The sequence below is a fragment of the Magallana gigas genome, chromosome 3 (assembly GCF_963853765.1).
Source record: "Magallana gigas chromosome 3, xbMagGiga1.1, whole genome shotgun sequence".
NCBI classification, from domain to species: Eukaryota; Metazoa; Mollusca; class Bivalvia; order Ostreida; family Ostreidae; genus Magallana; species Magallana gigas.
In genome coordinates, this window is record NC_088855.1 from 57,060,541 (window position 1) to 57,087,001 (window position 26,461).

At 31.2% G+C, this 26,461-nt stretch overlaps 2 protein-coding genes across 2 annotated transcripts; both read left to right on the forward strand.

The window, feature by feature from the left end:
- The first annotated feature begins 1,703 nt into the window (after positions 1–1,703).
- On the forward strand, positions 1,704–5,913 carry LOC105342243 (uncharacterized). The gene is made up of 4 exons (XM_011449120.4): positions 1,704–1,861; positions 4,795–4,882; positions 4,994–5,028; positions 5,163–5,913. Exons 3-4 carry the CDS (start codon positions 4,995–4,997, stop codon positions 5,798–5,800), a joined length of 672 nt encoding a protein of 223 aa, XP_011447422.3. The 5' UTR covers positions 1,704–1,861; positions 4,795–4,882; position 4,994; the 3' UTR covers positions 5,801–5,913.
- A 2,057-nt stretch (positions 5,914–7,970) lies between these two features.
- Positions 7,971–13,734, forward strand: LOC109620448 (uncharacterized). Its single transcript, XM_034481224.2, has 7 exons — positions 7,971–8,096; positions 8,393–8,445; positions 11,191–11,352; positions 11,465–11,521; positions 12,482–12,569; positions 12,682–12,716; positions 12,855–13,734. Exons 1-7 carry the CDS (start codon positions 7,996–7,998, stop codon positions 13,451–13,453), a joined length of 1,095 nt encoding a protein of 364 aa, XP_034337115.2. The 5' UTR covers positions 7,971–7,995; the 3' UTR covers positions 13,454–13,734.
- The last annotated feature ends 12,727 nt before the right edge of the window (positions 13,735–26,461 follow it).

Genomic DNA, 26,461 nt, shown 5'->3' on the forward strand with positions numbered 1-26,461 from the left:
ATCTTGATTAAGATCTTGACACAAGCAATTGGTCAACGAAATACGAAGTCGACATTTTTAGACAGGCGCCAACAGCCAAAGATATCCAGGAACCAAAACTAATTACATAAGAAGTAGACCAACATGTAAGTGAGTTACAATATATGATTGGGATTTATTCTGTGGTGATCTAAGATTATTGTGTCCTAAACTTTTTATTTTGTTAGCTTTGTTGTCAGGTCAACGAAGTCAAACATTTCAATTGATAGATAGATATTAGAAATGTACAATTTGATAGGTTTGGTGTAAATATTTATATTGGTGATATTTTGAAACAAACTTGCCCTGAATATCATTTGACACCTCTTGAGTTCAAGTATTTTACAAATGAAACCTTTTGTGCTGTGATGACTTCCCATGTATATATTGAAAGAACAAAAAGATTAATAAAGAATGAAACTCAATTGTTTATAAGTTCCACAGGATATGTAAACAGACAGTGGCAAATTGGATAAAAAATGTGCTATGTAAATCAGGGATTGATGTGATACAATTCTCACCTCATAGTACATAAAGTGCAGCAGTCAATGCAGCAGTCAATGCTGCATAACAGTATAATGTATCAATTCATATCATTTTCAAATCAGCAGACTTGGCATCAGGTTGTGTATTCAGAAAATTTTCTCATAAAGACATTATTACTCATTAAAGTATGGGAGAAAATCTTATGAAAAAGGCTTAAAAAAAGACTTAAGTTATTGTTTTATAATAGAATAGTAGATGGTATGATATTAACTGTTGTACATTTGCTGTTGTAAATATTAGATATGTATATATTGAGAATAAGATGTTTTGTTTTTGAATTATTAAATACTTTTGATGAATCTAATATCTCATTGATTCCTCAGTACAGATGGTTTGGTATAATTGAAAATTAAATGAATAGTCTATTGAATATAAAATTTAATGACAATTTTACCAATCAACATACTATTGAGGGATCAAATGCTTATTCCAATTAATTTTGGTTCCCTCTTTATAAATTACATGAATAAGTCTGAAAATGAAATTTGTAAATTTATAATTACATCAAATGTATAATGTATTTTCTTTGAAGACTGACCATCACGTAAACTCTAAACCTATTTTTTTGTAATCCTCTCAAAATGTATTAAGAATACACACACACACACACACATATCTCTCTCTCTCTCTCTCTCTCTCTCTCTCTCTCTCTCTATATATATATATATATATATATATATATATATATATATATATATACTGCCACAAAATCGATGGGAAAAGACACTTTGGTGTCATCTTAAATGCTCCAATACTTACATGTATCATTCCCTCAATTGATTACATACTGTAGATCCCTAATCTAACTCGAGGAGATAATTTCCGCGTTAAATCGCGAGAAGCAACCCTCGCTGATTTTAGAATCTCGCTTTTATTTTTCAGACAGTTTTTAACTAAAATTTATTTTTTTAAAATGATGCTCGCTTTTTAATATTCTCGCAATTTTATACAAACCAGCGGAATTGCAGGATTAAGTACTCGCGTAAAAAAGAAATTAACAGTAATACAACCAATCAATGCGTTCAGCATTAAAAATTTGAGAACACTCAATCGATTTGAAATGTTGTTTAAAAGGATTTCACTCCCTTTTGAACCCTATTATGGTTAAAGTTAGATAAAAGAAATATGCTTGTAGAATGTGAGCCAGGCTTCATTGGTAAGAACTGCTCCTTAACCTGTCAAATAGGATACTTTGGACTTCAATGCAAAGAACTTTGTAACTGCTCCCCGGATAATTATTGTGATCCAAGAAGAGGGTGTGTGTGTAACACAACCAGTGTTAACTGCACAGATCCAGGTAGGATTCCTTCTTACAATACGGATGATAATTAAAGAAACACAAGTACATGATTAACATACAAAACGCTTATATTACTTGATTTTCACTTTCGTATTATTGTTGACTATGCAGTCTTTAATTCGGAGATTGTTTATACCGCTAGTAAAACCCTAAAGGCATCAAAGTAAAGATGATTTATTTTATTAAGATAGTGCCCAAATAGTAAGAAAACTGAAAATAACAAAACACTTTATTACAATTCAATCTCAAATAACAATACCTAAAAAATAACCTTGCAGAATTATGACAGTTATTAGTGACCATACTTTCAAAATGTAAACAAAAATTCCCTACAAAATGAGTAATTTTAACAGGATATATCCCATAAGTATAAAATATAACTTTCTTAACTTTAATGACTTATCAAAATTTAAACAGTGTGCACTCAATATCATGACACAATTTCACAATAAACATTTGACAAACAAAAACATATGTAGGGAAATGCAGAAGTAATAAAGTTTACAGATGTATCAAAGATCCATATACATGTATATATATATGAAATGTATCAATATATTTAGAATACTTAGTAGTGAAACGAATTGACCGCACCAATAAAAATGGAATGACCTGACATCCCTTGGAATGAACTGTTCCAAGGGTATATAAGTCGGCTCTGCCGGCAGCTGAGGCAGTCTGACTGAGAAGCTCAAAGGCGACGCATTGGAGAAGCCTGAGCAGAAGAAGAAGAGTATTAGGAAGGCAATAGTTAGGAAATTAGAGGTTAGGGCATCTTCGTTAGCCAAGGGTTTTCGGTCCACTTTGCTCCCCATAAACCCTTGGCGGATTTCATTACGAAAACTCGGTGACAAGCTCCGTTTTATGATTGGCTACAGCTGCGAGTAGCTGATCCAATCGCAGTGCTTGTAAATATAAACTTTAAAAGAAAACACATGTGTGATCTTTCGTAAAACATTCGGTGCTTTTAACATTTTAACTTTTGCCTCCCCAACGATGGTCTAACCAGATCGCTTTAAAAACCTATATATTTTACTGGGATTGACCATAGTTCTAAAACCTTGTCAAGGCTCTCGTAATAGCATGGGAAGTAAACATGGCGAATGTAGAAGTTGCCTATCCCGTTCGTATATACGTTCCTGCTTATAGTTATTTCTTTTTAAGGTTCAGTGAGCTCTGTTTTATTTAATTTCTTTGGTCCGCAATATTCACGACAACGATACCTGATTTTATGGCATGAAAGCTTTCATATAAATCGGCGACTTTTTCACTCCCGGTACAGGTCCTTACAAAACACTATGAATAAAATATTCCGTGTTTTCCTTACGTTATAACTTAATTCGTATTTAATAGCATCGTTAATTATGTTCCGATATTCGGTAGTCAACATGTTTTCAAGTTGTATTAATTTCGTAGTGTGTATATAACCAGTTGTTTAATTCGAATAAATTGTAAATATGCAAGGGGCGCAACTCAAGTTGCTCGCTAGATAGCGCCACCACATCACCGAGTTTTCGTAATGAAATACGCCAAGGGTTTATGGGGAGCAAAGTGGACCGAAAACCCTTGGCTAGCGAAGATGAGGCTAGGGTGGGAATTCGAAAACGTTTCACCAGCAGTATTGGTGTCTGGGGAATTAAGTTGGGAATCAAGACGTAGAAGATCTGCATAAGATTGAGGCACATGGTTCCCAATATTAATAGGAACCCAGTACCGGTAAGTCTGCGGTGCAGTATACCCAGTCTTTAGAATACCTGGTAAAGTCTCTGATAAATCATTTTTATAGAAGCAAATCATAAAAAACTCAGGAAGAGTAGAGGAAAATCTTTTTATAATCGGATCAATCAAAATACTCAGAGTATCTTCGGAAAATTATATATCCCTAAAAAAGAACCCTTATATAAATTGTAGTTAGAGAAGCACGTTACAGTAGTTATGTTAAAAGATAGGAAAAAATGTATGAATTGTACAATTATGTACCATAAGTTCATTCCGAATTTTCTCTTACAATTTAAATAGCATGGTGTTATATATTTGGACTAGTAAATAAACTATATTAACAAACTTATAATTATAACAACGTTTCTGTACTATGAAAGAAAAACACAAACCCAGACAAAATTGAAAATTATTCCGGAGACGGAACATTGACAGTGTATAAATCGACACAAGAAATGACAATAAATTCGACCACTATGCAGTCTGTTGAACGTTATTTACACAATAACATCCCTAGAGAACGTTGTTATTGAGGGTATGAACGCATTGAGCATTACGGAAAAAATACATTACCCCATTATATTAATATCATTTGCTTCATTTTTCTTTAACAAATTTGTAAATTATCGTTCTTGTTCTTGTAAATTTGGTGTTACACCGAACTTATTTTATTAGTCATTACAACTACTTGTAACTCTGAGGTCAACCAATGCAGGTTCATGGAGTTCGTGGAGTTCGTGCTCTCATTGAGGTTTCTATTGGTTACTATGTCAACGTTAAACGCTTCACTTTTTCGAGTACCATGAGAACTGGTGCTTGAGAAGCGATGCACCAAATCGAGTGACGAGGAACAAGTTTAACAACATACTTAGTACATGTTTTGCACGAGAAATTATTTTTTTATATTTCAGTCTATTTATTGCTTTTAAGTTGTGTTATATTTTACCAAATCAAGGAAATATTAGGAGTTAAATGTATTAGTCCAAAAGGTCTCTTTGAATAACGAGATTATCATGTTTTTTTATTTAATTTAGAATAGAAACTTCATTCAACACGATTGTAAAAGTTTTATTTTTCAAAGTTGCAATCATTAATATTGCAAATACATGGTGTAAAGTTGTATATCGTCAGCTCATTAAAGAACATTTTATTATTGCTTAGCCTGGGTGGCCTATTTTTTTGACAACTGTTATTTATATATTCAACACTAGCTGCTGCTGATAGTATAGCAACTCTAAAAGTCGTCCCTTTACTGATAACCGCCATCACCTGTCTAGTTCTCGGCACAATCTGCATCAGGTAAATTTACTTAATATAATTGACCATTTTCACAACATCACAAGTATATTTTAATTGTAATCATTGACAAATTAATTTTGTTAATAAACGGTACATGTTGCATCTTTTAAGAATGCGGTATTCAGAAATGATGAAGAGAAAGAAAGGTAACTATGAACACATTGATACTAATGAAATATAAGTATGAATGGTACATTTGATAATATAACTGTTTTGATTTTAAAAAATTGCAAATAATTGCAAAATATATCTTATCAAAATGTCTTCTTTTAATATTAAGATCTATTTTCCATGCAAAATGTGGCCAACTTTACGGTCAGAAACCATCCTTCAGAAACAGAAGAGGAAAATCCGCACGAAGATATTTACGACCATGTAAACCTTAAAGTGCAGTATTCCAACCACTCTATCTGTAACACAGGCAGTACGGTAGATACAGGGGACTCGAGTCTCGGATTGACTAGTGCAGTCCTTTTACAGCCGTACGAAAGTGTAAAAGGAATTCAGAACAAATGGCGTCTACACGACGAGCAGTTTGGTGAAAGTACTGTGGACGAACCTGATGTAGAAACTGTTGACAACAAGACAACAGATAGAGAAGCAGATATATATTCAACACCATGCAAATTCATGACAACGAAACCAATACATCGCTATTCAGAACAAAGACAACAAAGAAATAACAATGAACCTGTGACATTTGAATATCCAAACTCGATGATTGATGCAATTGTTCACGACCCAGGATCACGAACAAAACCAATTTCCCCTCTAAAGTGGACACAAGATGAAGAAATATATACAAACAATGACATTTTAGCTCATACTAACAACTCTTTAAGACAAAATAGCCCAATGGAAAGCGATGAGTCTGAAGAATACTTTGATGTCAGTTATGAAGGACAGCAAACGGCGTAATTACACAAAAATGAAAAGCTTGACCTTGTTTGTCAAAACCTGGTCCCAAAACGTTAAGTTAGATCAACTGTCCTGCAAGAATTTTTTTTCGTATATCAATACACATAAAATTGCGAAGAATTGTACCTGATTAGATTTGTTTTAATTTTCATATTAAATAAGTTTTACTTATTAAAATACATTTGTTAATGTCAAATTTGTTTAAAAGAAGTTAAATCACAATTAAAAATAAGAATTCAGATAAAGTGTTTCAAGTATTAATACTTTTATGACAAGGAATTAATCTTATATATATATTACTTTGATGGAATTTTTGACTAACGAGATTCAGGAAGTCGTCAAATGTTTACACAGAAATATATATTTCTTGAAAATCTTTACGGCAATATGAGGGTAGATTTATTGCAGTTTTATGCAAAATTGTATGAAAAGAAAATTACCTTATATTCAGTGATCTTGTGAAAGCTAGAAATGAGCCATATATTGGATCTAAATGCCTAACATATACATTGAAACACCTAAAATAACCAAATGGATTTACACATTTTTTAACTTATTTGCAAAGTTACTATATCATTTTCCAAATCCGTATAATATAAAACAAAATCTACCTTGATATATAGAAATTAAATATCAAATAGTCATTGTATTGTTACACGATTTGCTACAGTATTTTGTGGCGAGCCCATGGATGAGTCCCCATGCTGCACCCCTCTGTGGATGTACGAGTATGCCGTCATTGTATTCTAAATAAATGTAATAATTTTTAGGACCAATTTCAAATTTTTGAGGAAAAAAACAATAGAACCTAACTGTATTTCCCGTCAAAGAAATATTAATATTCCATTCAAACCAGGGACACCGTAAAATTGCCTCAAAAAAGTAAAGTTCTAAGTTAAAACACGTAATTTAAATAATCAACTCATTTAAATATATGGTCAACTCATCCTTTCTTTGTTTAAATCACAAATAATTAGTACATGATAAAAATACAATTAAATGATGGGTTTTTTTTTTGGTGATTCATGCCAAATACGAAGGTGTCGACATTGCGAAAAAAAGCTAGCGGATTAAGTAACTTTTGTTTACAATGATCGCTACCTTCATAACCCGCATGAATCATTAAAAAGCATTTTCTTTTTTATATTTACCTCTATTACTAATAAATAAATTTATTATTAAAAGTAAGTCACTAAATTACGGTTAATGTACTTCAATACGTTAGCTAAATGAAACAGACAAATTGTCTCCTATCTAATTTCTAGTCTGACATCATCATGATTTTTTTGTGCAGTCCGTGATTTTTCTTAAGTCGCTGTAGCTTGGCATGTACATGTCATTCCTATCAGATTCCTGATATTATCAGCCTTTGTAGATTTCGACCCATCGATAAACGAGGCTTGTTGATTTCAGTCTGGCTGTTTCTATAGAGCTATGAATTACATTATATATATATATCCAAATAAAATAAAAAGTCACAGTGTCCGGTAATATATATTCAAATAACAATTAACAACACTAATCGCAAAACGTAAGCACTTTCATTTCTTCCTCAGACGCTTCACAATACATTTAAAAATAAGTGTCGTTAAAATTATATATATATATATATATATATATATATATATATATATATATATATATATATATATATATATATATATATATATATATATATATATATATATATATATATATATATATATATTCAATAAATCAATTTTTCTTGGTAGCGGGGATGAATAAACACAAAAATAAGTCCAATGCTCAAACAACTTTTATCTATAGCGCTTTCGCCCTACCAGGCTCTTCAGTAGATTTCTACTTGATATAGATAGATAGATAGATAGATAGATAGATAGATAGATAGATAGATAGATAGATAGATAGATAGATAGATAGATAGATAGATAGATAGATAGATAGATAGATAGATAGATAGATAGATAGATAGATAATATTAACATGTTTAGAATTATACATTCATTCTTAACACTGAAAGTTAAATCTATTAAATCAAATCCAGTTCATACAGAGGAAATGGAAATGTAGGTTTATCATTACATTGCAAAAAAAGGAGAAAAAAAACATACGATGCATTAAAATTAGATTTATGATTACTGGAACAAAACAGGAAGCATTGTAACTGCAATTTTTATTTGAAGTTGGGCACTTGTGAATAAAGTACAATTAGAATGATACATCAGCAATGGATGGCCGTTCAATGTTGCTTGATCATATTCCCGGCTGCTTGTCTTACCGTTCGAGATCCTGGCAATTGTACGCTACCAAACAGGTAAGCTGTGCCTTAGAATAGTCTTAAAGACAGTAAAATTAGGATAGAATAAAAAAAATACAACACATTATTTTTACTTATTTTTGCATCTGTCGGTCCGTAGCAATTTTTCCCTTCGTTTTAAATGGTGAACTATTTTGAAAACATAAAAAAATTAAATATAATTTACCAGTTTTTGTTTTTGAAATCTGACTTAAGAGTGTGTTAACACCATTTATCATTAAACAAAATGTATATAATTTTTTAAAAAGAAATACTTGTATCAAAATAATACTTTCTAAAACTTTAATTTTCAGTTTTTCCGTTAAATGTTGCCCAGGTTATTTTCAAAATGAAAATAAATGTAAAGGTATGTATGGCCTACTTAGTATATACTGATTTCTTCATGCATACATTTGACGTAAGCTGCAAAATTTGCTTTTACAAAAATAAGATTTAAAAGTTAGTATACAATGTCATTGTGAACTCCACAAAAGATTAGTAGGAAATGAGAGGCATTCTATAATAGGAAACGTCCTGTTAAACGAGGTACCAGATGAATTGTTAGCACTGCGCCAGTTTCCCTCATGTTACCGATTTTATGATTAGTCAGCAATGTTGCTGACTTGTTAAGTTAGGATGAAACTTCAAATGCAATAGCGAATGAATTCGAATGAGATATATATTTATTGTATCTCAAAAGGTTATGTTTTTACTCTTTACCTAAAAATTGATATCCCAATGGCTTACTTTCTTAGCTTTTTAAATCGCTAACATTGTATGGCCGTTTTAAAAAACTATGTGGTTTTGCAACGCTACTACGAAACAAGAGGCTTAATAATTAGTGTATGCTACTTTTTGTTGGCATGGACACAATTACGTAAAAATGTTATCGATAAACAATTGATTATTTAGTGACATTCTGTCCAAATAGTTTTATATTTTCAGAAGAGGTATAATTCCCATTTTTATAAAACAAATCGAAGTAATCACTTATTAATCGATTACATGTAACAAAGTAATCGATTACAGGACGAACATGGGTATAACAGATTATAGACAGAATTCCACTAAGTTTAAGTTTGGTAAAATTTTGACCTTGTACCTTTCGCTATCGTAATAACTCTGTTGTGTTTGATTTCTTTGAATTTGATGAAGATATTCTTGGCAATTTGCAAAGACGTTTGAGAGAATCTTTCTTAATTATTTGAATGATATTATAATAGATTCTTATTGGGTGTATTTAAATTGTAATCTAAACATAAGGATGGTCATACCTCATAAACTGCATTGTGGATTTCTTAACTTAACAGGACAAACACACTTAGTGACACTAACACAACCTATTGTCTATTCCTATTGCAAAACAAAAAATATGAATAATTTTCTCTCTCTCTCTCTCTCTCTCTCTCTCTCTCTCTCTCTCTCTCTCTCTCTCTCTCTCTCTCTCCAATGGTATATCATCAGGAACACATTAGGTTAAATTAATTTAAAAATCTGCAAGGAAGTATGAAATAGTGTGACCCGCTGAATATTTACTCATTTTCAACAATATTTATATTTATTAAGTGAAAAATCAAAATGAATGAATATAAATACTTTAAATCCATGAATTATAATATAAACATCACTGGCGTATTTTTTCATACCAAATGTGCATTACAATATATTAATGTGAAGAGTAATAGAAAGTAATCAAAAAACTAAGTATAATTAATCTGAAAATTTTAGATGTCGTCGATATAAGTACGATTACAAGTAACCGATGATCTCTAATTACAGAATATTTACATTTTCAACTGTCTTTGTCTGTGATAACATTAACATTAACATTAATTTTGAACCCTCAAACCCATTAACTTTATAAAACATGAGTGACACAAAATGGGCGTGTCTTATACAATTACAGAAAAACTGTGTTGTCTGCGCTGCGTATCTATACATAGCATATGTAACATAAAAAGAAATAATGGTTTTAAAAATAATGTTGTTTTAAAGTTTACAAATTGGAAATAATATAAATATAAGTAATAAGGGATCGTTCTTTGCATATTATGATGAGCTTTATGATAGATTTGACCAAGCTCCGACCGACATTATCACCTCAGAATATTCAAAGAATGATTCCTTATTCCTTAATTACTGTCGATTGCTTCAAAATGAGCAATCATTACAATTACCCCATGTCTACCCCCTTGAAGCTTTGCGGAGAGAGAGAGAGAGAGAGAGAGAGAGAGAGAGAGAGAGAGAGAGAGAGAGAGAGAGAGAGAGAGAGAGAGAGAGAGAGAGACTGGTTCAACAAGAAATATTAAGAAAATGTTATAGATTTATAAAAGTGACAATGCGGTAAAATTGGTGTTTCGTAAACATTTTGAAAATGTTTTCATTGACAACAAACTTATAGAACCTTTGAAAATATTATTTTTTGATTACATATTGAGTAAAGAATAAAATTAATAGTGTATATAAGTTTTGTAATGCAGAAACACAAATGGTTCGCGGCAGTTCTTCTGCAACTGTGTTAATGTGTTTCTTGTACGATACTTGAAGTAACATACATAGCATGCGATAAACACAAGATATATACAATTATTTTATTTGGAAATGTCACAGCAATTGCTAATAATATCAAGGCAAAACAATTGTATTTCCTGATAACACTAGAGGTTACAAAACATCAACAACACAAAAACAAAAATCTTTATTTGTCTTCAATCCAGTGATAGAAAAGCAATACTTACAATCGGGTCCTTTTAAATTATTTGATTAATCGTGCTTTAAATTTTAACTATTTTGAAATTCAAACTAAAGATTTTTTTTTCATCAGGAGAGTTAAAAAGAAAATGAATATGATCGGAGTTTTAATACATTGACACTGCCATATAGGTCATTTTGTGTGTCATTTCAAATGAATCAATTTGAAACTATTTGATTAGAAAAATCATCGGGTATACACAATAGATCAAATAAAATACATCAATTGATAAGTTCTAAGAAACATTTAAAATCTGTTAAATCCTTTATCCATTTGCATTATTATTATAATTTCAAAGAAATCTGGTCCCTTTTAAATCTTATCAGGGTATGTAGTACAGTACAAAATATTTGATTGTAGAGTGTGAACCAGGCTACATTGGTGAGAACTGCTCATTGACCTGTCCTCCTGGACACTATGGTCGTCAGTGCAGAGAACATTGTGACTGCTCCCCGGACATGTATTGTGTACCAACTAGAGGGTGTGTGTGTAACACAACCAGTGTTAACTGTACAGATCCAGGTAGAGGTCCTTCTTACAATATGGATGATAAAGAAACACAATAATATGAATGCCAAATCATGTGCGTTTAGCGATTACCTCATGCATATTTACTTTTGATTATTGTTGACAGAGCTAGAATTAACACAGGAAATGACAATATATTCAACATCTATGCAATCTGTTAAACGTGAGTATCATGCACACAACAGCATACATCGACTTATTTTTAGAGGGTATGAACGTAGTGACCATTACAGAAAAAAATTAAAAACAACGAAATTTTAACCCAACAAAATATGTGATTCTACAGTATAACCTGCATTAGCCCACATGAGACGCCAACCAAAAGTTGTCAATATTAATATCAGCTGTTTCATTTTTCCATGACAAGTGAGTGAAAAAAGGTTCAACATGTTACACAAAGGTAACAAAACTACAATTAATATAACTTCTGTAGTAGCACATATTTTCGTTGGGTTCAAGTTTCGTTCTTTTTAAACCATACACAATTTTGCTGGCATTTAATTTCGTCATAGTGTAATTCCTTATATATATCAACTCTGTATCTTTATAATACTTCGGTTGAAAATTCGTCATGAATTTAAACAAGTTAAAATACCTATTTGGCATTACTAATACCAATGAACATAATATAAGTGTAACATCAGATAATTTAAAATAATTTCAAACCGTTGATCTTAGTACGATTCATGTACATGTCTTGTTCATTTCTGCGTCATAAACTCATCATTAAGTAAAAAAAAGTCCGAAGAAATCAGTTATAAATATCGACAATTCTATCTTTATAAAGAACTCTTAGTCTGAATGTCTAAAAATGGCCAAAAATAGTAAGTCCTCATATTAAATATAACTTATTTGTTAATGGCAAATCCTCTTTGAAATGTGAAATTATCATGTACATGACAATTGTGTTTATTTTTTTCTTAATCTTAAACAGAGACTTTATTTAACTTGATTGTTTAGTTTTATCATTTAATTGGATCTATTTAATTGCAATCATGAATATTGCAAAAAGATGGTGTTACATTCTATGATCTAAACTAATTAAAAACACATTTTACTAAGGTTTCGCCTGGGTGGCGTATTTCTTTCTTGACAACTTTTATTTTAAATATTCAAACACTAGCTGCTGCTGACAGTATAAAATCTCGTCTGGTCGTCACTTTATTGATACCTGTCATCGCCTGTCTGGTTTTCGCCACAGTCTGTATCGGGTAAACTAACAATATAATAGACCTTTTTGAAAACATAATACTTAGAAGATTTGAATTGTAATCATCGGTAAATGAATTTTGTTTATAAACGGTACATTTTGTGTCTTTTAAGAATATGGTATTCTCAAATGATGAAGAGAAATAAAGGTAACAATGAACACAATGATACTAATGGCATATACTTTATGAATGGTAAATTTAATAACATGACTTTTTAATATTCAAAGATGCAAATAATTGCAAAATATGTCATTTCTTGTCAAACTATCTTCTTTGAAAATGTAGATCTATTTTCCATCCAAAATGTGGCCGACTTTACGGTCAGAAACCATCGTTCAGAAACGGAAGAGCAAAATCCAAATGACGATATTTACGACCATGTAAACCTTAGAGTGGAGCAATCCAGCCACTCTATCTATAACACAGACGATACGGTAGATGCAGGGGACTCGAGTCTCGGATTGACTAGTGCTGTCCTTTTACAGCAGTACCAAAGTGTAAAAGGAATTCAGAACAAATGGCGTCTACACGACGAGCAGTTTAGTGAAAGTATTGTGGACGAACCTGACGTAGAAACTGTTGGCAACAAGACAACAGATAGAGAAGCAGATATATATTCAACACCATGCAAATTCATGACAAAGAAACCGATACATCGCTATTCAGAACAAAGACAACAAGGAAATAACAATGAAACTGTGACATTTGAATACCCAAACTCGATTATTGATACAATTGTTCACGAGCCAGAATCACGAACAAAACAGTTTGGTGAAAGTACTGCGGACGAATCTGACGTAAAAACTGTTGACAACAAGACAACAGATCGACAGACAGATATATATTCCACACCATGCAAACGCATGACAAAGAAAAAGCAATGAAACTGTGACATTTGTATACGCAAACCCGATTATTGATACAATTGTTCACGAGCCAGAATCACGAACAAATCTCAGTTCCCCTTTAAAGTGGACACAATATGAAGAAATATATACAAACGGTGACGATTTTGCTTATACTAACAATCTTGTCCAATGGAAAGCGACGAGTCTGAAGAATACTTTGATGTCAGTTATGAAGGACAGCTGCCGGTGTAATTACGCAAAACAATGACAAGTGTAAGCTTGTTTGTCAAAACCTGGTCCCTAAAAGGTTAGAACAACTGTGCTGCAATACATTTTTTTCTGTATACCAATGCTCTTAAAACTTGGAAGAATTGCAGCTAATTAGATATGTTTTAATTTATATATTAGATAAGTTTTACTAATTAAAATGCATTTTTTTTATTTCAGTTTTGTTTAATAAAAGTCAAAACACATTAACGAGATTTTATTTTTATTTTATTCTATTTTATCTCTGTAAGATATGATACTTATTTGCATATTTGCATGATGCTGTGCGTAAATAAGCGAAAATATGCGACATTTACAATATATGTTGACTTGTACAGATGAGAAAAGAATTCATAATGTTAAGTGAAACAGTGAGTTTAAACCAAAGCACTCTATAAATGACAAATAAAATTAATGATGAAGTCGAGTAAAATTTCATATCTGTAGATTAAACACATACTAGTAAGTGGCACTTGTAACGATATCCTCTCCCAAATTGCTTTTCGGTATTAGAGCCGAAACAGTTAAACTGAAAAGCTATGAAATATTTGGAAAACTAACCGCACCTTATAATAATCAACATAATTCAGCATTATATCATGTGTATAAGATAATATCAACAAGTGGTATAATTGGAAACGTTGTGTTTAGGATAATATAAACAGATGATATAATGAGAAACGTTGTCTTTTGATGATTCTGTCTAGCAAGCACCTGTCCCTTAAGTCGCTTGTTCCTAACTAAGTAATGTTAAAAACTTAATCTTGTTTATACATGTAGTATGTTCTAGTGTTTTAATTCTTCATTCATATTGATTAATTACTCTACTGTCATTTAGAACGAGAAGGGGGCAAGCAAAGATGCATTCTATTTAACGGTATTTCATTCAAATTGAATGCTAATAGAAGGTTTCCTGTCCAGTTCTCTCATTATGTCTATTCTAATTTATACCCTTTTTTTTTTTACATTACTTGTATTTTGTCGATGTACATTCTTTTGGTACAATTTAGTAAATATATGAGGGATAAAAATTGGACATTGGACAAAGAGAAACCTAGAGAGGTCTGTTTTCCTTAAAAGGTTGATGGTCAAGAAATTAACCATCAAATCTTCTGGAACTTTAAAATATGAGCTGTTATGCTAAAAATTATGATGTGTAAGAAATAAAAAAACCATATAACTTACCTTTTAAATTTGGGTATTTTCCTTCATTCTGATACGGACCTCTTCATAGAAAATAGATCAATACAGTCTAAAAATGGCCAGAACCATCAGTCCGCTGACGATTGTTGAAGAAAAACTTTGAACCTTTGAAAGAGTGGTTGAAAATTTTTGGAAAATCCGTCTATTCTAATTGTTTCAGTTGATGTATTGGTACTATATGAGTTATCAGCTTAAATTTACGGGGTTTTTTTTATTGTAACTTATTTAAATATCTGAAAATATCTGCATGGATATTGATAGTGTAAATCATTGACTCTTACTTACTGTTAAGTTTATTTTAATTGTAAAACATTGTACACCTATTTCAAATGATCTTTAGAACACCCGATCCTCGCTGACTTATAACGAATCATTGGACCAGTTTCGACAACATGTTAATAAAGTTAAAAAAAATCATCAAAGCATGTAATATATTTAAATAATTCACTCATATTGATTTCATAATAAAACAAACTGCATGATATATAGTATTGTATTTATGTTTACTGTTGTTACTGCATTAAACATTACTCCGGTACCAAGTGATTCATTTTTCCAACTTGTATTGGTGTACACTACGTGTTTTAAATGCTTCACAGTTCCCATCCTGTAGACTATGGTTAATTTCCTTCATTTTTTTTTGGGGGGGGGGGGGTGTTGGTTTATGGAAAATTGAAAGCAAACTTTTTACCGGGTTACAAGCTAAAAGAGTCATCTTATATATTTATCATATTAAGTCATTCCCCCAGCGCTGAAAGTGAAAGTATGTAAATTAGATATTGGTTTCTACTTTTATATTGATCGCATATCCTTACGCCATACAGTAAATACTTTTCTTTACTCGAAGCAGATAACTGAGATATCTCGGATAAACATGTTCGAGATACCCAAACTCGTGATATAGCCGATAACTGGCCCTAACTGATTAATGGTCCTTGCTGATAATAGGTCCCAATCCAGTATAGTCATTTTGTACACGAGGGCTTAAATGTAATCATTTTGAACTGTTTTGTCTCTTCCAAAACCTGACCAAAACTGATACAAAAAATACAAAAGGAATAAATGTTTCTATTAAATTGAGTGTACATAAAATTATTTTTTATTGAGTATAGTTATTCCACGGACCTTTTTTGTAGCTTCATGATTTTCCACCATCTGAGAATACTTGGATTGATTTTAGATTTTCTTTCAAAGAGTACTGTCATAAGAGATTTTTTTATTTTATATTTTAGTTGTTTTGAATGTTTGTTTTTTTATGTCAGTATATATATATGCAAGATACTAAAACATGACATATTCATCGTGAAGATGTTTGTAAAATATATGAAAGCGAGTTTAGTTCTTCTTTATCGATGATTTTTACATTACAGGAATTTTTTAAGCCATCGGTATTTCCGCGTGAAACGTTTAATTAAATATCTTCTTGTATATGACGAACACATGTGACACAATAAGATAAACGTTCATTGTATAGTAATAATCTTGTTCTACCAAGCAAATAAACTATAAGTCCCATGTATAAACACTGTAATCAACATTACAGGCCCTTTTCCCTTAACTTAATCAGTAATGTCCTTTGAAAGCAAATTTATTGAGAATCACCGTTTGATTGTCAACACTATTTATGTTTCAAAGTAGTTCTTTCAAGAAATGTTTGATACTTACTCTAATTTCTGTATTCGATTTAGAATTAATAACAACATTTTTGTAACTATAAGATGCAATTATCATAATTATAATTAGGACAAAACTTCCAAAGAACAAGTATTTGAACTTCCGGACTAGATCAACTCTCTTTCGAAGAAAATCAAAGTTCTTTTTGAAGATACATATCTCAGAATTTTATAATCATGACGACAATTGAACAAAATATGATTATTTGAATCATTTTATATCTATAGCCAGTATCTATCCTATGGTAAAATTAGATCTTAACATTACTTAATTAAACGTGAATGCAACACACAAAAGTATATTCAATTTACCATTATGTCGTTCAAATTGATGAGATTTCTTTCCATATTCTTCATATTTCTATCATATTTCTATCATATTTCTATCCAAAAAAAAAAGTGTGTCCTTTAAATCACTTGCATAATGTTGATATACATTCTTTCTGTAAAATTTAAGAAAATACTACAGAGATGAAAAAGGGTTAAAGGTTTTCTTTATATATAGCATATATATGTAGCAAAATGTTCATTAAATTTGAGTTAATGCGTAAACTCTTTTTTAGAAACGTTTGTACCCAAATGATACACTTTATAAAACTTATGAGGAAGACATAACCCCTTAACTTCTGTAAAATGTCTATTAGACATATCCAGTGGTGACGTACCAGAAAAAACATAATTATCATGTTTTAATAATTATCATAAATAAACTTTTAAAGGATAACGTCTGAATTGGTATAATAAAACTCTTAAATCTGGACGATATTGACGCATTTTGATAATGCATGCAATGATCAAAGTCTAAATTTGCAAATACTTTGGTTTAATTTTAACTAAACCCAATTTCTCAAAACGCAATGTAACATAGAAAGTACCTTATCATGTGTTTGAACAGTTGTTAACGTGATGCATAACGTTTGGAAAACATCGTGTTTGATTATAATAAGATAACGAAATTCACAGTTTAAAAATAAAGATATATTATTACACAGGAACAACTCGAGGAAAATGAAATTTACAAAATGTAGATCCATGAAGATAAAAATGTAGCAATAAATCGGTATTTTCCTGTCATCTTATTAGTACGTTCCTATCATAATCAACATTTATCATGGTAAAACTATTATGGATTTTTTAAATATATTTTTAATATATTATTTGAACATCTCCATGGTTGTCTGTCAAAATATTGGTGACTCGAATGCCTGCTGGGTTCCTAACAGGTAAGCAATTTTCCTGACTAAATAGAATTTTAATGCGACACTGATTTTAAATTTATTTCGAATTGTTTTGAAATATTATTTGAAAACACATGGTAATGTTAATAATCTTGCCATTCATACAAGCGTTTAAACATTATCTTTTAATGGTTTGTTTTAGCCCCTCAAATGTCAAATGTTGCACTGGGTTTTATCTGAGTCAGGATAAATGTATAGGTAAGTATGATCAGCCATTAATACAATCGGACCACTAGTCAAATTTTTATAGGCTCAAAAATAGATATCAAAAACAAAAAGATCAGATTACCCATATTGTCCATTCTTTATTGATGGTAATTTAGATATAAGATCATTTACGTATGTTTTAAGTTAAATAACTAACATAAAAAAGATCATTGGCCTTGTATTTGAAAATGAATTACAATAGTTAATATTTACATTCTACTGTGTTTTTCCATTAAATTCTGTGATCTTCAAATGCCTCTAAATGCAACAAGTAGTCAAAGGTCAAATTGACGAGTTTTATTATGACGTCACAAACGTTGAACGCTGTAAACTGCAACGTCACAAGCGAAAATCAAAGTTCACGCTTGTGGTTGTTACTGTGGCTCTTCCATGAATATTAACTTACCCTTAGGATAAGAAAGGGATTTTAAGGTATGAATCACATTTGCAGACAAGGCAAGAAGTTAAAAAAATGTTAATATAAGCATTAAATCATGATTTTTTGAACTATACACTCTCATAAGTGCAGCGGTGTGTGCATACAAATTTTCATAACGCGCTTACGCGTTACTCAATTTGTATGCACACACCGCTGCAGTTATGAGAGTGTATACTTAAAAAAATCATGATTTAATGCTATAGTAATACCTTGGTAATGATCAGACACCCGATGAGCGCGTATGTTTCTATGTAAATTGTCATTGTGGCGATTCAAATCAGTAATAATTTGATTATAGGCTTGCAAGCATCCATATTAATTGGAAGGTTTTTTCTGATAGCTCTTGTTAAAGCTGCCTGGTAGTGTAGTTTATTTTATTTTAGTATAAAGAGATGCACTTGTTTAGGCGCCTTAACATGTTTTATGTTTTATAATACTCTACATTTGAAACTAATGGAGTGTTATAACTATGATTGTAGAGTGTGAACCAGGCACCGCAGGTGAGAACTGCTCCATAACCTGTGCACCTGGATATTTTGGACGTCAGTGTAATAGACGATGTGACTGCCCACCGGGCAAGTTCTGTGACCCCACGAAAGGGTGTCTGTGTAAGTCAACAAGTGTTAAATGTACAGATCCAGGTAGGGTTTCCAACACAGACAATGAACAGTTAATTTACACAATAATAAAAAAAAATCCGAAAGATTGAACTTTACACCATGACACATGTTTCAAGTGCATCATAGATCCCATCCTGCAGGATATGGTTGATTTTTTTTCTGCTGGTATTATGCAGAATTGAATGCAAAACAGAATTTTTTTTTTTAAAAGTAGTCTTCTTATTTATATATATTTTTCACATTACGTCACCCCCCCCCCCCCCCCCAGCACTGAAAGTGAAAGTATGTAAATAAGATGATCGCTTCTACTTTTTTCTATTATTAACATTTATTTATTTTCATAAACAATTTTTAAGATAAATGTTTTACAATGATTTTTTTTCCTTTCACCGCCCATGCATACATGTACATACAGTCACATCAGTAAAGTAATATACTTTTAGATTTACACAGGTAAATAGAAGATATAATCAATATTAATCGATTACTGCTCTTGATACTATTGAAATATAAAATATTACACTACTAGTTTTGTTCAAAAATATTTTTCCAGAGCGACCACTGGTTATCAAAATCTGACAATTTTGAATTGTGTATTTTTAGACACCTTTTAATTTAATATTTCATTCTTAAATTACATAGAAGGCTACACAAATTTGAAATAATTCTCTTTGCAACATAATATTATAAGATTTATTACCATGTTTACATTTAATGGTGTCTCACCTAAAAAAAAATTGGTAACATTAAAACCGACTATACTAGAGGTTGTTGTGTGTAAATGCAAGCTAAATTTCTTCACAGAGGTAATATTTTCACACATAACAAACATATGCAGTATGATATCTATTTCAGTGTCACAAAATCCACAACAGTCACCGGTTTTAATTTTGATTTTTTTTAAGGTAGTAACATACATGGAGAATCGTTTCTACTTTTATCTAAATCGCATATCCTTATGCCATGCAGTAAATATTTTTCTTTACTCGAAGCAGACGGTACCGTATCTCGGATTAACATGTTCGAGATACCCGAACTCGTGATATAGCCGATAAATGGTCCCAGCCGATAATTAGTCCAAAACCGATATAATCTTTTTGTACACGAGGGCTAAAATGTAAACATTTTTTAACTGTTTTGTTACTGCAAAAAAATCTAACCAAAACTCTTACAAAAGATAGAAAAGCAATATATACACTTTTATGTTTCAATACATTTGAGTGTACACGAGATTATTTCCTATCGAGGTATAGTTATTCCACGGGTTTTTTTTTATAACTGCATGGTTTTCCACCATCTGAAAATACTTGGATGGTTTTTTTACATTTCTATAAAAAAAATAAAGTCATAAAAGGAACAATTCAAGGAACATGGCATTAACAAAATGTAGATCTTTGAAAAGAATAATGTAGCAATAAATCGGTTTTTTCCTTACGTCTTATTAGTTGATAGACGACATTCACCATGGTTAAACTATTACGGATTTATGCAATACTTAGTTTGGACATTCCTAAGGTTGTCTATCAAATTATTGGCGGGTCGAATGTCTGCATGGTATTATAGGTAAGCTCGTTTAATGCGACACTAACTTTGCAATTAATTTTGTGTTGTCATATTGTTAATTTGAAAACACATGGTAATGTCAATTATCTTGCCAATCATAAATGCGTTTGAAAGTTATCTTGTTATGTTTTGTTATGGCACCTCTGTTAAATGTTGCACTGGGAATTATCATAGTAAGGATAGATGTGTAGGTAAGTATGATCAGCTATTAATACAATTAGACAAGTGGTCAAATATTTATAGGCTTTAAAAAAAGAGAACAAAAACGTCCGATTAACCATCTCGCCCATTCTTCATTGATGATACTTTAAATGTAAGAAGTATCTTCGTATATTTTGTATTAAGTTAGAATAAATAACATAAAAAACCATCATTGGCCTAGTTTTTTGAAATGAATTACAAAAATAAATTCATATGACTGCATAGTCCATTAGAGTCTTTTATAAAATCTGTTTCATGTGAGTAAACGTAATTCTTGATAATGGTCAGAAACCCGATGAACGCGTATATTTCGATGTCAATTGTCAATGTGGCGATACAAATAAAGTAGTGATTTGATAATAGGCTTTCAATCGTTCATAATATTTGAATTATTTTTCTGAAAGCTCTAATTAAAGCTGCCTACTAGTGCAGTTTTACTTTATCTTGATGTAAAACAAAGCTATTCCTGCACTTGTATGGTCGGTTTAACATGTTTTTCTATGGTTAAAAATACTCTACTTTTGAAACTGATAGAGTGTTTTAACTATGCTTATTCAAAACATGAATGTAGAGTGTAAACCAGGCACCACAGATGAGAACTGCTCCATACCCTGTGTACCTGGTTATTTCGGATGCCAGTGTAATGAACGGTGTCACTGCCCGCCGGACAAGTACTGTGACCCAGCGAAAGGATGTCTGTGTAACTCAACAAGTGTTTACTGTACAGATCAAGGTAGGGTTATCCAACACAAACAACGAGCAATTCAAATTAAATTTTGGTTTTGCATTGTTTGTTTGTTTTTGGGGGGTGGTTTTTTAATTTTGGTTTTATTTATTTTTTGTGTGAATCATTGGTAGAAACATCTATAAACGTACACAGTGAATGTTTTTGATCAAGTATTCAACTATCGTAATTTTTGCATTGACACAACCGACAGTGACTGAAACAGTTACCAAGGCAACAGTTCATCAGTCCAATTACTGTAAGCAATACTAGTATAAAAACTTATTTTATATTTTCATAAACTTTGAATACACACAGAGAAAGAAAAACATCTGTTTTAATTAAAACATTTTTGTCAAGATCTACTCAAGATGATTACGAGTTAAACGATCAAACGCAACAAACAACAAGATCATGCATTTTATTATATAAAAATTTCGGTTTTCTTGTTGATTTTTATTATAAGATTTAACATTTAACAGTTTGTTATTGTCATTTTTCATCTGAGAGTAAGTGTAAATATCAGACTCCATGCAATGGATCGGTAGAAATTACTACAAACACTAAATTTATTTAAGATATGTTTTTTCTTTTCTCGTTTCAGTCACCACCCTTCTATTCATGACCATGCCTTCTGTCAGGTATTGTTACTTCAAGGTTTAAGCAATTATGAAATGTTGACTCTAAAAATTGATATCAATAACTCTTAATTTCATTGTACTTTGATGTACTGTGATTTCATCAGTATTCGTTGAATACCAATTTTCGTGGATTTCGTTGTTAAGATGATCCACGAAATTAAATGTTCATTGAAGTGCAATTTCAACTAGCATTTTTTATTAACAGGATCATTGGCCACGAATTTACGTATCCTTGAAACTGTGATATTTAGAAAATCCACGAAAATTAATACCCACGAAAATTAATGAAACCACAGTAGGCTTTAATGTTACGATGTGCAACAGTTTTGAGATGTAAAGGTAAACATATAATTGTTAATCAGGTTTGAATTTTAGTTCTAAAGAAGAATAAATCACTCTAATTTCTCATTACCTAGTTAGTTCAATAAAGTTCTCTCTGTTAAAAATATATTCCACAGGCATTGAGACTGAATCTAACGTCGGAGCCCAGCGTCCGCCATCAGAACATGACCTGAGCGTAGTGACATCATCTGATGTTTACAACCAGTTAAACCTCAGGGTTAATTATCAAAACTTATCTCATTATTACACAGATAGCATAGCTACTGGTGTAGAGCCATCTCCTTGTCCCGGACTCTCACCAAATAACTCTTCACAGAACGATCAAGAAATTATCCATTTCAACTGGCACTCTTTGAGGATCAATCGTCAGAGAAACGTCAAAGAGTTTGATAGAAATCCTGTTAACGGGGCGAATACGGGGTCAGTTTATAATCAAACGATAGATCTCTATTCATCATCAAGACCATATGATACAAAAGAACTTTCACATGTCAATTCAGAACAAAGAAAAAGCGACAAGACCATTACACTAAAACAACCACAACCAGCACTTGAATTAGTCGTTTTGAAACCCAAATCACCATCATCATTATCATCACCATCCAAAAACCGGACACAGAATGAAGAGCTATATGTGAACGATAATGATTTGCCATCTAATCGGAGCAATTTAAGACCAGACAGCCATTTGGACGAGGACGAATCTGACGAATACTTTGACGTCAGTTACGACGGACAGTTGACAGGATCCTCCTCTGTCCGTTCTTTGTCTGGTTCCTCCAAAACTGGTCCTGATATGTCAGATTACTTTAACTGTGGTACACTAACCTTGTAACCATGGAATCATTTTATAACTTTTATTTGAAGACTTTGTTGAAACAATGAGGCTGATATTTGATGTGAATGTTTTCATATTTAACAGCATCAAAATGTGTAAACTTTATAAATTGTTCTTGGTTTGTAATGAAGACTTTTTGTAGACATTCTTTTCGAAATAAAATTGGATGCTCAGGAAAACATCAATAATATGTCTGCATCTAGTTTGAAATATAATTTCAAAGATATTTTTGAATATTGTTTAAGATGAATATTTCATATAGTTTATGCTCAGAACAAACGTTCTGTTTTTGTATACTATTGAAATATAGTATTGAAAGCAAACATGTAGACGAATATGATTGTATTTGATGATGTAATTGTTCGTTACATAATGACAATTATATCAAATTCGTACAATAACTATGAAGCATACGCTCAAATTTTGGAGATCGCATATTTAATGTGAATTGTGAAACATGATATTGATATGGTATTGATATGGTATACAATTATTGCTATTTCTGGTTTAAATGAGGATTATATGACAGTTGTTATTTAGATATATTTATCCCGACGTCTAATAAATGCCAAAACTATGGCGATCTTCTACATAAGGAAATATTGATTGTAACGCAATTGAACATGTCCTCATTAATTTCCATTCATGATGCACGAGAAGCTAGTGAAAAACTTCATTAGTTTCGTTGAATGAAATTTGATGATAATGATATTGTTTATCTATACATTCATGTGAACAAACAAATTTAGATTTTCTCGGTGTGAAATTTGTTGTGTTGCGAAATGTGTTCTGAGTCAAATCACGGGTACAGAAAGTTTCCAGGATTGACAAAAAACTAAACCTTAAATCAAAACAATGCCAGAAGTTAAGAAATTAACAATTGTTTAATTTCCTCGATCAAGCATCAATATTTTTAAAGTAATTCATAAGGTAACAAGCATGACTAGAATAGAGGTACTGTAATTTATTATTTATTCATAAACGGAAATGCATGTAACAGTACTTATTTTCCAATAGAATTGGATTTACCCAGCTGTTTTTATTTTTCAGCATAGGAAGGAAGGTTGATGTGATAAAAAAAAAAAAGAGAGTTTACGCTTCAGATTCAGTGCTTTACATAAATAAATAGGTGACTTTATTCTACAAACTCCGATTTCATAATCATGATATGAAATACAACAATTTCTAATCTACTATAAAGATTAGTACTAAAGACTCATTTGCATTACTATTTATGCTTTGTTTATGATCTAGGCGTTTCTATGATAGATTCAATGAGAATTAACCAAATTTTCTTATGCTCCATTGTGGCTTTTTCGTCATCATAGCAAATGTTCCCTTATAATGAGTTTGAAGTATTGTTCAATATTCCTGTAGAAAATCACTAATAGTATTTATATTTTAGTAATCATGACACGGTCAAAATATCGTCCATAATTGTTATGTTTAATTAAGTATAATTTATTTGCATTTATTATATCCCTAACATTCGCTACGCATGATGAAAATATGATTTGCAAAATCATTAGTCACAATATTTAACAATATTTAACTATTTTGTTCTCTATTATTTGCAATCAAATACAACAAAGTTATTTTGTCGTTATCACCGGTTTAAAATTAGGTTGTAACATTCTGAGTTTAACAGCAATACGCTTTTAATTCTCTGATTATTTTTTTTTCAAAATTGATTGCAAAAATTACGTCAAACAACTGCAATGAGTAGTGCATCTTGTTCAGATAACTAAGATATAAACAGCTCGTTAAAAAGTTCAAACGATATGAACTTAGTTGGTCACGTAGTCAAATTCTGATAAGCCCGAAAGGAATTTACGTTTGTAAAGGTTAATCGTTCAGAATTATTATCCTTACATTGATATAATGTTTACAATAATCCAAAAAACGAAAAGCACGCACGGTAATCATTGTAAGGTCATAGATATTTTAACGTTTTTGCTCTTCTTTAGGATCTTATATGTGAAATAATCTGTAAACGTAAAGTCACTTTGTGATAGGGGTCCTTGTGTTTAATGGCGTGTTCGTTGATGTATGATTTATTCACTATAGTTGTAATTTAAAATTCATCCTGGAAATATACATCAATATCATTTAGTTACATGTACATAATTCATACAAGATAATTTTTTTTACAGGCATAAGATTTAGATAATTGACAAATGCTATGATGTCGAAGAGTTATTCCCCTTGTCACAGCATCTGATTGAACATCAAATCTTTACATGATACAATGAAATCTAAACTTTTGAAACTGTTAAAAATTACGATTGAATAGATTTAGACTTGTTTGTATTCTGATAAAAAAAATAAATGATACAGCAAAGCCAGATATGCTTACTTCTATGATAGTATATTGATTAGTGCAGAAACGTGTAAAAAAATTCGAACTGTCTACTTGAACATTTACCATTCATTCTCCTAATGATACAACGCTTAAAATAACCATTATCAAGGACGAATTTATAATTAGGACATCATAAGGTACTGCACTTCTACATGAAATATTTTTCGATTTTTTGCCCAAAGTAAGTACACAAAATTAATAATAAGGAAATAAACACGTATATGTTTGTAATATAATGATGTGAGCAGTCTCAGTACGCGTATCGTTTCTTATGAGCTTATAAGCAACGACTAGGAAATGCAACGTTTGACCGTTCTTTGTGTAGCATTGTACAAGCGTATATCCCCTTTTTCTTGGTATGTTTCATTTGAACAGCAACCAAAATTAGTAATGCAAAACCGTTCATTGTTTTGTTTGATGTATTGTGTAAGCTTTTCTTTGACTGTCACTGGACCAGGAGTATGTATGCCACCGAACAGGTTGGTTTATGCTTTAATTGAATTGAATTATTATCCACAAACGTTTCTCTTAAAATCAAACATTGAACATTTGCAAACATGAACGACAGAGCAACAGTGTGTGAAATGAAATCTGCGTATAGTAGATTGCTAACGTAAATTACATGTCATTACAATAATGACAAGCAATTACCATTGCAATTACCATTGTTACTTTTTTGACATTGTTTGATTCACTACTAGTATAACAAAAAAGGTTAAAGAGTCG

What these genes read in the sequence shown, in the direction of transcription:
- LOC109620448 (XM_034481224.2), top strand. Translation starts at nt 7,996, where the DNA reads ATGATACATCAGCAATGGATGGCCGTTCAATGTTGCTTGATCATATTC. An exon ending in ATCTATGCAATCTGTTAAAC is followed by an intron (nt 11,522 to 12,481) that starts GTGAGTATCATG and finishes TTCAAACACTAG; the next exon opens with CTGCTGCTGACAGTATAAAA. An exon ending in TTCGCCACAGTCTGTATCGG is followed by an intron (nt 12,570 to 12,681) that starts GTAAACTAACAA and finishes GTGTCTTTTAAG; the next exon opens with AATATGGTATTCTCAAATGA.
- LOC105342243 (XM_011449120.4), top strand. Translation starts at nt 4,995, where the DNA reads ATGCGGTATTCAGAAATGATGAAGAGAAAGAAAG. An exon ending in AATGATGAAGAGAAAGAAAG is followed by an intron (nt 5,029 to 5,162) that starts GTAACTATGAAC and finishes TTTAATATTAAG; the next exon opens with ATCTATTTTCCATGCAAAAT.